General features: G+C 43.2%; 1 protein-coding gene across 1 annotated transcript; it reads right to left on the reverse strand.

Moving 5' to 3' along the window:
- Window positions 1-1,493: 1,493 nt before the first annotated feature.
- On the reverse strand, window positions 1,494-9,350 carry LOC115196806 (microtubule-associated protein 11-like). Its single transcript, XM_029757726.1, has 12 exons — window positions 8,495-9,350; window positions 5,642-5,737; window positions 5,266-5,395; window positions 5,026-5,112; window positions 4,712-4,832; window positions 4,374-4,521; window positions 3,830-3,912; window positions 3,495-3,646; window positions 3,141-3,277; window positions 2,671-2,749; window positions 1,787-1,901; window positions 1,494-1,686 (listed from the first exon to the last, which is right to left on the reverse strand). Exons 1-12 carry the CDS (start codon window positions 9,011-9,013, stop codon window positions 1,530-1,532), a joined length of 1,824 nt encoding a protein of 607 aa, XP_029613586.1. The 5' UTR covers window positions 9,014-9,350; the 3' UTR covers window positions 1,494-1,529.
- Between the last annotated feature and the right edge of the window lie 3,909 nt (window positions 9,351-13,259).

Raw genomic sequence — 13,259 nt, forward strand, 5'->3', positions numbered from 1 at the left:
TTACCTTACGAGGTCCGGATCCTGTTGTTTTTCTGTTCTACCTGATAATTAATTGCACACACCTGGTGTTCCAGGTCAAAATCAGTCTCTGATTAGAGGGGAACGATGAAAAAAATGCAGTGGAACTGGCTTCGAGGTCCAAAGTTGAGTTTGAAGGCACTACATACTCACCTCAGTTTAAAATGACACAGTGTAGTGCTGCTGATGGGGTTTAATGATCTTGATGAGATGCAGCGATACACAGCGATCAGGTAGTTCACTCTCCTCTCCTAATGTCAACCAGGAATCAACAACAGCAGCAGAAAATAATACCGGCTGCATCTCAATAGTCTATAGTGGCCTCCTCTCCTATTATCCTGTCCTTTTCTCCTCCATCTTTGCTGAGCGAGAGGCGGACTAGGACTTGGCTTCCACCTTTCCAGTTTCTTAATGTCAGTGTAGTTAGATGGAGGAAAGGAGATGGGCGCACACCCCCTAAGACTATTGAGATGCATCCCACAGAGTTTCAACAACAGGGAGCAGCATTGATTCACTGTAAAGCGACTTCAATTATAAAGTGCCTGAGCATTTTAAACTGTCAATATTAACAAAAGTCTTTAAAAACAATCAAAACATGCTTTCACAAGCAGCAGCTTAAAAAGTATGACATTGCTGATATTACTATACTGACACTGAGCCAAGAGAGGGGGAGAAAATAGTAAGCGATCAGAATAATAAATAAATAGAGCTGAACACTGTAAAAGGCATCATGGACAGTGAAGTTTGTACAGTGCAATAATGTTCTGTATATCTTGCATAACTGGCAGCATTTTGCAAAGTATAACATACAGTATTTGAGATAACTGTACAGTAGTATTTCTCCTTAAAAGGGATAGTTCTAAATAAGGAATGAATCAAGGGAAAAGTATAAACGGGATCCTTGGGACATCATAATTCTGACGTCAACCCCATTGACGTTTACATTTATAACAGTTAAGGCGAGAGTTAAGATTAGAGTTAGGTAAGGGTTATGTTTACGGTAAGGGTAGGGGTTATGGTTAGGGTAGGAACGTCCCAAGGACCCCAGATAGAACTAACCATAAAGAAAGGCTAAATGACAAATGTTCTCATCTTGTTTTTCATTCGACCCAAAGAGGAGTCTGTTCTAATGTCATCAAACCGACCACTGTGACCTCACAGCAGGCCACATGGTTTCACATGGGTTCTCTTCACACCCCGACAGGTTTGTTGTTCTGACCATAGAAATAGGATAAACTACTTCTATGGTTCACACATCAGTAGCAGCATGAGTGTTACAGATCAAACCAGTTACATTTAGATAATACTGTGGCTTCTGCCTCATCCTCAGTTTAGATCTTAGGCCCTCATCTTCACACTCATTTTTCTCTATCTGCATCTTTCGCTTATCTACCATTGTCAACATTCTTCTCCCTCCATTCATCTTATTCTCTCTCCACCCTATCCTCTCCCCCCCCATCCCACATCTTGTATCTTCCCTTCCCTCTTCACCTCTCATCTCCCTCCCTCTCCTAGCTGATTGGGTCCAGCACCAGGACTTTGCACTCCCTCTTGGCGATCTTGTCCAATGACAGCACAGCTTTCTCCTGGGGGGGCAGGTAGAGGGGCCGACCTACAGGAGAGCCCACCGGGGGGGTGATGGCTCGCCTTTCCATCGCACTGCCCGTCCTGAAACACAGACACACCAGTATGAGCTTAAAGATGCACGTGATACAATAAATCAGTGTACAGAGGACACATAATGACTGTGTATATCCTCCCTGCTAACCTCATGATGTGAGAGCGTGACGGTTGTTGATGAGAGAAGCTCTGTGATCGTCCCAGACTGGCCTGGTGTCTATCCAGTAGGTCTCTGACTGCAGGGCTGGATGGACTGTTCTTACCTAGAGAAACAGACACAGTTGCTCTTTGTTTTCCTTCAGTTCATGTTAAAAAAGGATTTGTCATTTACTATAATAATAGTAAAAAATGTGTTTAATTTGTATAGCACTTTCCATTAAAGTTATCTCAGAGCTCTACTGAGGAAAGAAATTAAACATACAATAAAAACAACAGTGCCTTTGGAAAGAATTCAGATCCCTCGACTTTTTTCCAAATTTTGTTAGGTTACAGCCTTATTCTAAAATTGATTAAATAGTTTCCCCCCTCAATCTACACACAATACCCCATAATGACAAAGCAAAAACAGTTTGTCATTTTTGCTCATTTATTAAAAAAAAATCAAAAACAGAAACATCACATTTATATAAGTATTTGCAAACATATCAAAAAAACATTTTGCTTTGTCATTATGGGGTATTGTGTGTAGATTGCTGAGATTTCTTTTATTTAATCATTTTAGAATAAGGCTGTAACATAACAAAATTTGGAAAAAGTCAAGGGGTCTGAATATTTTCCGAAGGCACTGTACATTTAGAATCATGCAGATACAATAGCAATAGTAGTCTAGCAACATAACAAGCATAAAATAGAACAGAAAAATCGAGTTGTTTTCACAATTTCTCATTAACATTATCGATATGCATATTCAAAAGTGTCTCCAAAAATGACACATTAATGTACCATAGCCTATTGTCCTTCATTAACATGTCATAGTGTATAGATTGTCCTTCATGCCATTCTATAGGCTCTGTAGATTCTCTAGGTTCTTACGGGAGAGGGGGCGGGCGTCAGGGGGAGGGTTGGAGACAGATGCTGTGAACTGCAGCTTCAGCTTCATATGTTGACTCAGCTATAGAGAGAGAAAGATGTAGAGGAAAAAGGATAAGATAATAATAATGATTATTACTACACTGAACAAAAATATAAAAAACGCAACATGTAAAGTGTTTGTCCCATGTTTCATGAGCTGATATAAAAGATCCCAGAAATGTTCCATATGCACAAAAAGCTTATTTTGTGCACAAATTTGTTTACATACCTGTTAGTTAGAATTTTGAAAAATAAGCTTTTTGCGCATATGTCAAATTTTGGGGATCTTTTATTTCAGCTCATGACACGAGGCCAGCACTTAACATGTTGACTTCATATATTTGTTCAGTATACAATGTTTTTTATCATCAGACACACCCGAATAGGTGCATACACACACACAGTGTATCCCTATCCAGTGTGTATTGTACCTCGTAGAGTCCTGCCTTGAGTATCTGGAAGGCGACAGTGAAGGAGAGAGTGCAGCCTTTCCGACAGTGGCCCAGGTTACTGAGGGGGGAGTGACACACTACAGCCCCCAACGCTGCATCCTCACTCTGCCCACGACCTGGAGGGGGGAGGTGAAGGAGGGGAAAGGGGGTAGAGAAAGGAGAGAAGAAACAGAGAAAATGGTAAGGTGCTTGAAAACTGTTCTTCACAGAAATAAGATACCCGTCACCATTGGCAAAAACAACTTAATAAACTAATTGGTCACAATGATTGTACATTTGTCAAGGAATCTTCCTTCCTCGGCTGTCCAGAGCCTACACACACACCCCCCTCACCCTCGGGTGTCCAGACCAGACGTACAGCCAGGAAGTCTTGCAGGTTGTTGAGCAGAGTGTATCTGACCCTAAAGTGGTCCTTGGTCTGCACGGTGCTGGGGCTACTGGCGGTCATCACGAACCTGGGACGGTCCAACCGGATACTGGGCAGTCTGGAGGGAAAGTGGGATGGATGGAGGAGAGAAAAGGGAAGGGAAGGAGAGTTAATAAACTAACCTAAGAAAACTGAAGTTTCTGGGTGGATGGTAGCAACATCATAAACAGTTGTAGGCCAGACAGAGATGAGTAGTGAAGTGACATTGTGCACATGCAACAAACATGCAATTCAGTGGCACCTGTAGTGTGTGTAGATGCAGTTGGTGAAGGGCATCTTGGGAGTTGACCACTGAAGCACTGCTACTAGAGGAACTTCAAGACCCTGAATAAACACATAGTGACACATCACACTCTGAAGTGACAAAAGTGACTATTTGGGGAAACGACCAAATTCAGATAGAAATGGGAGTTATAGTTCTGTCATTTTCATTGAAAGCAATTATAAGAAGTGGTCGATCTGTTCTATGTTTCATGTTCATAAGTTTCATTTTTTTTGCGTATTTTACTTTAGATTTTGTACACCAGATTCAGACAGCTGAAAATACAATATTTTTGGTTATGGAAAATATATTTTACAGTGGTTTAGATGGTACAATGATTCTATACACTATACTTGCTTTGTCACAAACTCAAATTAGGCAAACTATTAGAATTTCAGCAACCAGAAATGGCTTTCTGCATAGTGTTTTTAACTTAACTCAGAAAAAAAACATTCACATACACACCACAGCCGGGTGGTGGCACTTTAATTGGGGAAGACGGGCTTCTCACACACTCACACACCTCTTTGGAGTCGTCCTGGGGCATGTCGCTGAGCTGTAGCTGGAACAGGAAGTCGTATTCCTCCAGGGCGCTGAGCATGCTGGGTAGTCGACAGGCTACACTCTCCATCCTGCAGAACGACTCCATGGCAACCTCTCCTGACTGGTGGCTGGAAGGATAGACAAAATATAACATCACGGATGTGAGGAAGACAATAATTAGATGTACCAGTAAAGACACTATGTGTGGACACCAACTTACAATGTAGAGTACTAACATTGTCCAGTCAACACAATGCACAAATAACACAGTTACACGCATACACAGACCCCCCCCTACCCTCTCACACACAGTCATACCACACGTTGTCGACAAGCATCACAGATCCATCTGGCATCATGGGCAGGTAGGAGGCATTGAAGTTTGGCAGAATCCTGACGTCCCTCACAGTCACCTCCTCCTGAGAACACTCATTTAATACTGGAAAGTGTGGGGAGAGAAGAGAAGAGAGGGGGAATGAAAAGGGTTGAAATGGGAATAGGAGAGAGAGAGAAGAGAAATAAGGTCAGGAGGCAGTAGTTTAAGTAACATCAATCTAATCCAATTATTGTGTCAGTGGAACTAGTGTTGGCTCTCAAATGAGTTGTCAGTACTAGCCATCTGGCCCTCATACCTTTGAGCACAGTGAGATGCTTCCCAGAGACAGTCATCTGCTTACAGCAAACAGTAGGGGGTGGTAGCACTGTCAGAGTGGTGCTCACTGAGGAGGAGAGGGGGTGCTGAGTTAAATCTGAGATGCTTTATTAAGTCAATAAACATAGATAACTGATTCATATCCATATCTAATATGACCAAAGAGAGTGTAGCATGGCTTTGTCAGTGATGTTGTGTTGACAAGTGTGGGTGTGTGTACCCTGTGCTTTGAAGGTGTTCAGGTCTTGTCTGAAGGTATGTGTGGGGACTCGCTGCTGTAGGATGCTAAGGTAGCCATGTTCCTGAACCTCCGCTTTCTCTGCCTCTCTCTTCCACACTGTCACCATCACCTGGACACACACACAATATGCAGATAATGAGCCCCTTAAAAGCTGTCATTGTTTACTTTTCACACTTGATTTAAAACCAAGCCTTCCAAAGGTGAATGCAATTTCTTTACACAAAATGTGAAGTATTAATGGAACACTGAGGCTGCATCCCAAATGGAATATTCCCTATATAGTGCAATAAAAGTAGTGCACTACATAAGGAAAAGGGTGCCATTTGGGACACACTGAATTAGTCTGACCTCTCACCTTGACTTTGAGGGTGTTGACGGGAAGTTTGTCTAATGACACGGTCAGGGGGAAGATGACCTCATCAGTCAACACAACAGGCTCGTCCAATGGAGACTAGAGGAGAAAGAGGGGGGAGTGAGGGGGAGAAAGGGGGAGGGAGAGAGACAGACAGACAGCAGAGTGAGAGGTAGGGAGGAGGAAGTAAGAGGGGAAAAGAAAGACAAAAAAGGAGCGATGGAAGAAGACGAGAGGCAGAGAAAGAGACAGAGGGTGAATATTACCCATGCTCTATTTACTGCAGTCACAGAGAGAGGTGATTGTTACACAAAATGCCTCTCCATCTTCAGTCAGTCATTAGTAGACAACACAGAGAGTCCCTCCATCTTCAGTCAGTCATTAGGAGACAACACAGGGAGTCCCTCCATCTTCAGTCAGTCATTAGGAGACAACACAGAGAGTCCCTCCATCTTCAGTCAGTCATTAGGAGACAACACAGGGAGTCCCTCCATCTTCAGTCAGTCATTAGGAGACAACACAGAGAGTCCCTCCATCTTCAGTCAGTCATTAGTAAACAACACAGAGAGTCCCTCCATCTTCAGTCAGTCATTAGTAAACAACACAGGGAGTCCCTCCATCTTCAGTCAGTCATTAGGAGACAACACAGGGAGTCCCTCCATCTTCAGTCAGTCATTAGTAAACAACACAGAGAGTCCCTCCATCTTCAGTCAGTCATTAGGAGACAACACAGGGAGTCCCTCCATCTTCAGTCAGTCATTAGGAGACAACACAGGGAGTCCCTCCATCTTCAGTCAGTCATTAGGAGACAACACAGAGAGTCCCTCCATCTTCAGTCAGTCATTAGTAGACAACACAGGGAGTCCCTCCATCTTCAGTCAGTCATTAGCAGACAACACAGGGAGTCCCTCCATCTTCAGTCAGTCATTAGTAGACAACACAGGGAGTCCCTCCATCTTCAGTCAGTCATTAGGAGACAACACAGGGAGTCCCTCCATCTTCAGTCAGTCATTAGTAGACAACACAGGGAGTCCCTCCATCTTCAGTCAGTCATTAGGAGACAACACAGGGAGTCCCTCCATCTTCAGTCAGTCATTAGGAGACAACACAGGGAGTCCCTCCATCTTCAGTCAGTCATTAGGAGACAACACAGGGAGTCCCTCCATCTTCAGTCAGTCATTAGGAGACAACACAGGGAGTCCCTCCATCTTCAGTCAGTCATTAAGAGACAACACAGGGAGTCCCTCCATCTTCAGTCAGTCATTAGTAAACAACACAGGGAGTCCCTCCATCTTCAGTCAGTCATTAGTAGACAACACAGGGAGTCCCTCCATCTTCAGTCAGTCATTAGGAGACAACACAGGGAGTCCCTCCATCTTCAGTCAGTCATTAGGAGACAACACAGGGAGTCCCTCCATCTTCAGTCAGTCATTAGTAGACAACACAGGGAGTCCCTCCATCTTCAGTCAGTCATTAGTAGACAACACAGGGAGTCCCTCCATCTTCAGTCAGTCATTAGTAAACAACACAGGGAGTCCCTCCATCTTCAGTCAGTCATTAGTAGACAACACAGGGAGTCCCTCCATCTTCAGTCAGTCATTAGTAAACAACACAGAGAGTCCCTCCATCTTCAGTCAGTCATTAGGAGACAACACAGGGAGTCCCTCCATCTTCAGTCAGTCATTAGGAGACAACACAGGGAGTCCCTCCATCTTCAGTCAGTCATTAGGAGACAACACAGGGAGTCCCTCCATCTTCAGTCAGTCATTAGTAAACAACACAGGGAGTCCCTCCATCTTCCGTCAGTCATTAGTAAACAACACAGAGAGTCCCTCCATCTTCAGTCAGTCATTAGTAAACAACACAGAGAGTCCCTCCATCTTCAGTCAGTCATTAGTAAACAACACAGGGAGTCCCTCCATCTTCAGTCAGTCATTAGTAGACAACACAGAGAGTCCCTCCATCTTCAGTCAGTCATTAGTAAACAACACAGAGAGTCCCTCCATCTTCAGTCAGTCATTAGTAAACAACACAGGGAGTCCCTCCATCTTCAGTCAGTCATTAGGAGACAACACAGGGAGTCCTTCCATCTTCAGTCAGAAATTAGGAGACAACACAGGGAGTCCCTATTGTTCTCCTCACACACACACACACACACTATTGTCACGGGGTCAACAAAAGACAGAGGCAGACACAAATACTGTAGATGTTTTCTGATCTCTATGCCTATGAGACAACAGTACAGTAGTGGATTTGGTTAATGTGATCTGTGATGTTGCTGCTGATACTTTACTAGCTAGCTACAACTCTATGACACTCATTGAAATGAAGGGACTTTACCTAGCCCATAGAAATCACACATCTCCACAGGCCAGTAGGAAAGACCCCCGGCTGACCAACCAACCAACCCCTTATGATGTCATGTCAGTTTCTATCATAGAATTAGGAATTAGAAATCATTTCTATACTGACACTAAATACGTGGCTTATAAGAAAGTTCCCAGTATGTCAGCCAATATACAGTGCGGGCGCTGCTGGGTGTTGATGTTATGATGCAGATTACAGAATTGAGATGCGAGGCCATCCGTAAAAAAAAACCTGTCAGTTTGCATTCTGAGGTGACTTGTGAGAGCAGGTCAGAGTAAATATAGCTAAGGTAAGGGGTTAGTGCAGAATAGACCGATAGGGGCAGATACAGAGATGAATTCCCTTAGAAGGGCATATAGAAAGAAAGACATAAGTAGATTCCTATCAAAAATGTTCATACCAAAATCTAGGACACCAAAGTTACACAACAAACACACACAATACCAAATAACCCATAATGATCTCCATAACCCATAATGATCTCCATACCTGCAACGGCGCCCTGCGGAACTCCCGAACCCCACTCCCCGTGCTGTTGTGGATGAGAAGCGGCCTGCAGTCCCTGAAGCCCCGGCATCTCGCATCCACCCTGCCTGTCAAAGCCGGAGCCCCGTACTCATCCTCGGCCTCCTCCGTGCCCTCGTCCCCGCTGCTCTGGTAATCGTGGTGCAGATGATGCGACCGGTGCCTGCTCTCTCCCGGGCTGACGCTGGCCACGGCGCACAAAGAACCGGCCAGCTCCCTCCATGCCCGGACACTTGGGGTCTCCGAGCCGAACCCAGCAACACCTCCCCCGCCTCCCACTATCCCAATCCCCGGCCCTGTCGGTGTCTCTCCGCTGGACTCGTCCCTGCACCGGAGCACCAGGAGGAAGCGGACCGTCTCGCCGAGGTAGAGGTGACTGCGCCGGGGTAGGGTTCTGTAACGGGCCGGGTCCGACAGGTCGGAGATTGGCACCGCGGGGAAATACATGAAATACTCGCACTGAGACTCCATCATCCGAACCATCGCAGCAAACAAGCACCTGCCTGTCAAATATAGGCTATAGAGATTGTATATTCTACAGACGCTCCTGATGTAGCCTACACAAACAGATTATCAAGCAATGCACTGATATCAAACAGAATAAGATCCAGCATCCTATCTATTTGGTGATCAAAAGGTTAACACCATTCTTGATTTAAAGACAGTAGCCTAGTCATTTCATAGGTCCTGCATCATCATCGCTCCTCTACATACATGTAGCTGCTACTGCAGATGGGCAAGCAGCCTCCGAAGCGATGTTCAAAAGCGCAAGTAGCCACGGGCAAAAGTAAATCAGCATAGAGGATGCTGCAACAATAACAAATGGGTTTTCAGAATCATTTATCAACGACGACGTGCCCTGCCCTGTGTGTGTATGTGTGGTTGGCCCTGGAATGTATTCAAATTACTTTGCCATGGAAATCACATCACATTAAAACTTAATATAGCCTATTCCTAACCACGATGAAATAAATTGGTATATCACATTTTAGCCACACAAACATACAAGGTTAACACTGCCACAAAAATCATAATTATGGCTAAACCCCGCCCATTTCTACAACTGATTTTAAACCTAACCTTAACCACACTGCTCACCTTATGCTTAACCCCAACCTTAAATTAATACCAAAAAGCTAATTTGTGTAGCTTCGTGGCTGTGTTATTTGGTGGGAACCAACATATGGTTTTAGCTAGCAGATTGTAACCGAGGTAACCGACAGTTTCAGATTGGATATTCGACGGATATTCGCCTACGTCCACCAACAGCAGTTAGGCACCGTCAACATAGTGACAAATCAAATTTTTCAAATTTCAATAGCTATTTAACCACTACTCCTAAAACTTTCAAAACGGGTTCTAGCTAACCTGATGGCATAGACACACATTGCACACATTTATTTTTTGTCGATTTACATCTTGCACTATTTTAAATTATTTATTTTCATTTTTGAATTTCAATAGCTCATTGGTTTCTCAAATGATTGCCTTGCCTGGTTCACCAACTACTTCTCTGATAGAGTTCAATGTGTCAAATCGGAGTGCCTGTTGTCCGGGCCTCTGGTAGTCTCTATGGGGGTGCCACAGGGTTCAATTCTTGGGCCAACTCTTTTCACTGCATACGTCAATGATGTCGCTCTTGCTGCTGGTGAGTCTCTGATCCACCTCTACGCAGATGACACCATTCTGTATACTTCTGGCCCTTCTTTGGACACTGTGTTAACAACCCTCCAGATGAGCTTCAATGCCATACAACTCTCCTTCCGTGGCCTCCAACTGCTCTTAAATACAAGTAAAACTAAATGCATGGTCTTCAACCGATCGCTGCCTGCTCCTGCCCGCCCGTCCAGCATCACTACTCTGGACGGTTCTGACTTAGAATATGTGGACAACTACAAATACCTAGGTGTCTGGTTAGACTGTAAGCTCTCCTTCCAGACTCACATCAAACATCTCCAATCCAAAGTTAAATCTACAATTGGCTTCCTATTTCGCAACAAAGCATCCTTCACTCATGCTGCCAAACATACCCTCGTAAAACTGACCATCCTAACGATCCTCGACTTCGGCGATGTCATTTACAAAATAGCCTCCAATACCCTACTCAATAAACTGGATGCAGTCTATCACAGTGCCATCCGTTTTGTCACCAAAGCCCCATATACTACCCACCACTGCGACCTGTACCCTCTCGTTGGCTGGCCCTCGCTTCATACTCGTCGCCAAACCCACTGGCTCCAGGTCATCTACAAGACCCTGCTAGGTAAAGTCCCCCCCTTATCTCTGCTCACTGGTCACCATAGCAGCACCCACCTGTAGCACGCGCTCCAGCAGGTATATCTCTCTGGTCACCCCCAAAGCCAATTCCTCCTTTGGCCGTCTCTCCTTCCAGTTCTCTGCTGCCAATGACTGGAACGAACTACAAAAATCTCTGAAACTGGAAACACTTATCTCCCTCACTAGCTTAAGCACCAGCTGTCAGAGCAGCTCACAGATCACTGCACCTGTACATAGCCCATCTATAATTTAGCCCAAACAACTACCTCTTCCCCTACTGTATTTATTTATTTATTTATTTATTTATTTTGCTCCTTCGCACCCCATTATTTCTATTTCTACTTTGAACTTTCTTCCCCTGCAAATCTACCATTCCAGTGTTTTACTTACTATATTGTATTTACTTTGCCACCGTGGCCTTTTTTGCCTTTACCTCCTTATCTCACCTCATTGGCTCACATTGTATATAGACTTATTTTTCTACTGTATTTATTGACTGTATGTTTGTTTTACTCCATGTGTAACTCTGTGTTGTTGTGTGTCGAACTGCTTTGCTTTATCTTGGCCAGGTCGCAATTGTAAATGAGAACTCGTTCTCAACATGCCTACCTGGTTAAATAAAGGTGAAATAAAAATAAATAAATAAATATGACCTAGTGGACTCAAACAAGGTTCAGAATGTCCACTGACTGCCCTTCTATATTGCACACCCTTTAGTTTGTCCATTTTCATCTCACACGTTTTTACATGAATTTTACCAAATGTAACATTTCAATAGCTCCTTGGTCATGTGACCTAATGACTTCAATCAAGATTCAGAATGTCCACTCAGTGGGCCTACACATTGCACACCCTTCAGTTAGTCCATTTTCATCTCACAAGATTTTACATTAATTTTTCAAAATTTAGAATTACAATAGCTCATGTGACCTACTGACTTCAAACATGGTACAGAATGTACCCTTCTATATTGAACACTCTTGTTTAGTTACTGTAAAATCACACGGTTTAATGTACATTTTTCATAGTTTTAAATTTTAATAGCTCCTCGGTCATGTCAATTACACACCTAAGAAGTGTGCAGTGGATATACACCCATATTGCATAACCTCTAGTCATGTATCTTCTATATTGTTGTACATTAATATTAGTTTGACAATTAGGGGGTTCAGTCCAGTGTTGTGTTTACCCTTTTCTTTAATATTTATCCATAATAATTACTTATTTTCCCTGTTTTTTATTTTTCTACAGTATTTAACAGCGGTACACAATAGGAGAGAGACAGATAATATCTCCTTCCGTCGTTAATATCAACCATAAAGGAAAAGGGCAAAGTACGAGAGTCATGCTATTAATTGCCCAAAGCAGGGATGGAGAGTGAACTAGTGAGGTAGGCTGCAGTGGGTTTGCTGGTCAATACATATACTGAACATGTAACCACAGTAATGGTGGCCAGTAAATCAATGAATAAAAATGTAATATTGACATATTAAACTGAAATTGTAGACCTTTAATCTTTTACAACAGACACTTAACTTCAAATAAGTATGAAATATTTCACAGTGTTATCTTTCTCTTTATCCCTGGTTGATGTACATTTCAGAGCCTCTTCAGTGTGGATGGGGTATAGCATACATTTTCAACAACAAAGACTGCACTTCCAGTTTGTGTCCTTTATTTACTCTGTTGAACTATTTTGTCTTCATTCCTAGTTACAGCACATGGAACCACCGTTGGCAGGCAAAACATTCAATCTAAAACAAAACAAAGCATAACACGTTATAAATCATATCAAATATCAATGTAGTATGACGAATGACGAATTAGCCATCCATTGTGTTATATCAGAAATTGTCTTACATGCCGTCACTGTTGTCAAAAGATTATAAACATGTTAAATAAAGTTAATAACCCAGTCAGTCTTTGGGCCACATCCAGGTTGTCACGTCCTGACCAGTATTTAGGTATTATTTGTATTATATTTGGTCAGGGCGTGGCAGAGGTATGTTTGTTTTGTATGGTGGTTTTTTTTTGTGTGGTTTAGAGGGGTGTGTTATTTATGTGTTCCTGGGTTTTGGGTGTATGTTTCTGAATTAGTATGTTCTAGGTTAGTTTTTCTATGTGTAGGTTTGGGTGCTGGACTCTCAATTGGAGGCAGGTGTTTCTAGTTGCCTCTGATTGGGAGTCCTATAAGTAGGTGTGTGTTTGGTTTGTCATTTGTGGGTAGTTATATTTTGCATTGCTGTCTGTTCAGCCTGTGAAACTGTCATCTGTTGTGTTTATTTCGTGTACATCATATTTAATAAAATGATGTGGAGCACGCAACCCGCTGTGTATTGGTCTGACAGTGATTTCGAGATATCTTCAGATGAAGGTGAAGATTGTGACAGGCTCTTTATCAGTGGCACACATGAAGCAGTTGTTGGCTTTGTTGAACTCTGAAATCATAGGC

Source organism: Salmo trutta, chromosome 7 (assembly GCF_901001165.1).
Source record: "Salmo trutta chromosome 7, fSalTru1.1, whole genome shotgun sequence".
In the NCBI taxonomy this organism is placed as follows: domain Eukaryota; kingdom Metazoa; phylum Chordata; class Actinopteri; order Salmoniformes; family Salmonidae; genus Salmo; species Salmo trutta.

Bases quoted from the DNA above. Each gene is read 5' to 3' on its own strand.
- LOC115196806 (XM_029757726.1), bottom strand. From the start codon at position 9,013: ATGGTTCGGATGATGGAGTCTCAGTGCGAGTATTTCATGTATTTCCCC. The intron at 5,396-5,641 runs GTGAGAGGTCAG...GTGTGTGTCCAG, and splicing joins TCAACACCCTCAAAGTCAAG to GTGATGGTGACAGTGTGGAA. The intron at 4,522-4,711 runs GTATGACTGTGT...CTATCCTTCCAG, and splicing joins ATGCTTGTCGACAACGTGTG to CCACCAGTCAGGAGAGGTTG.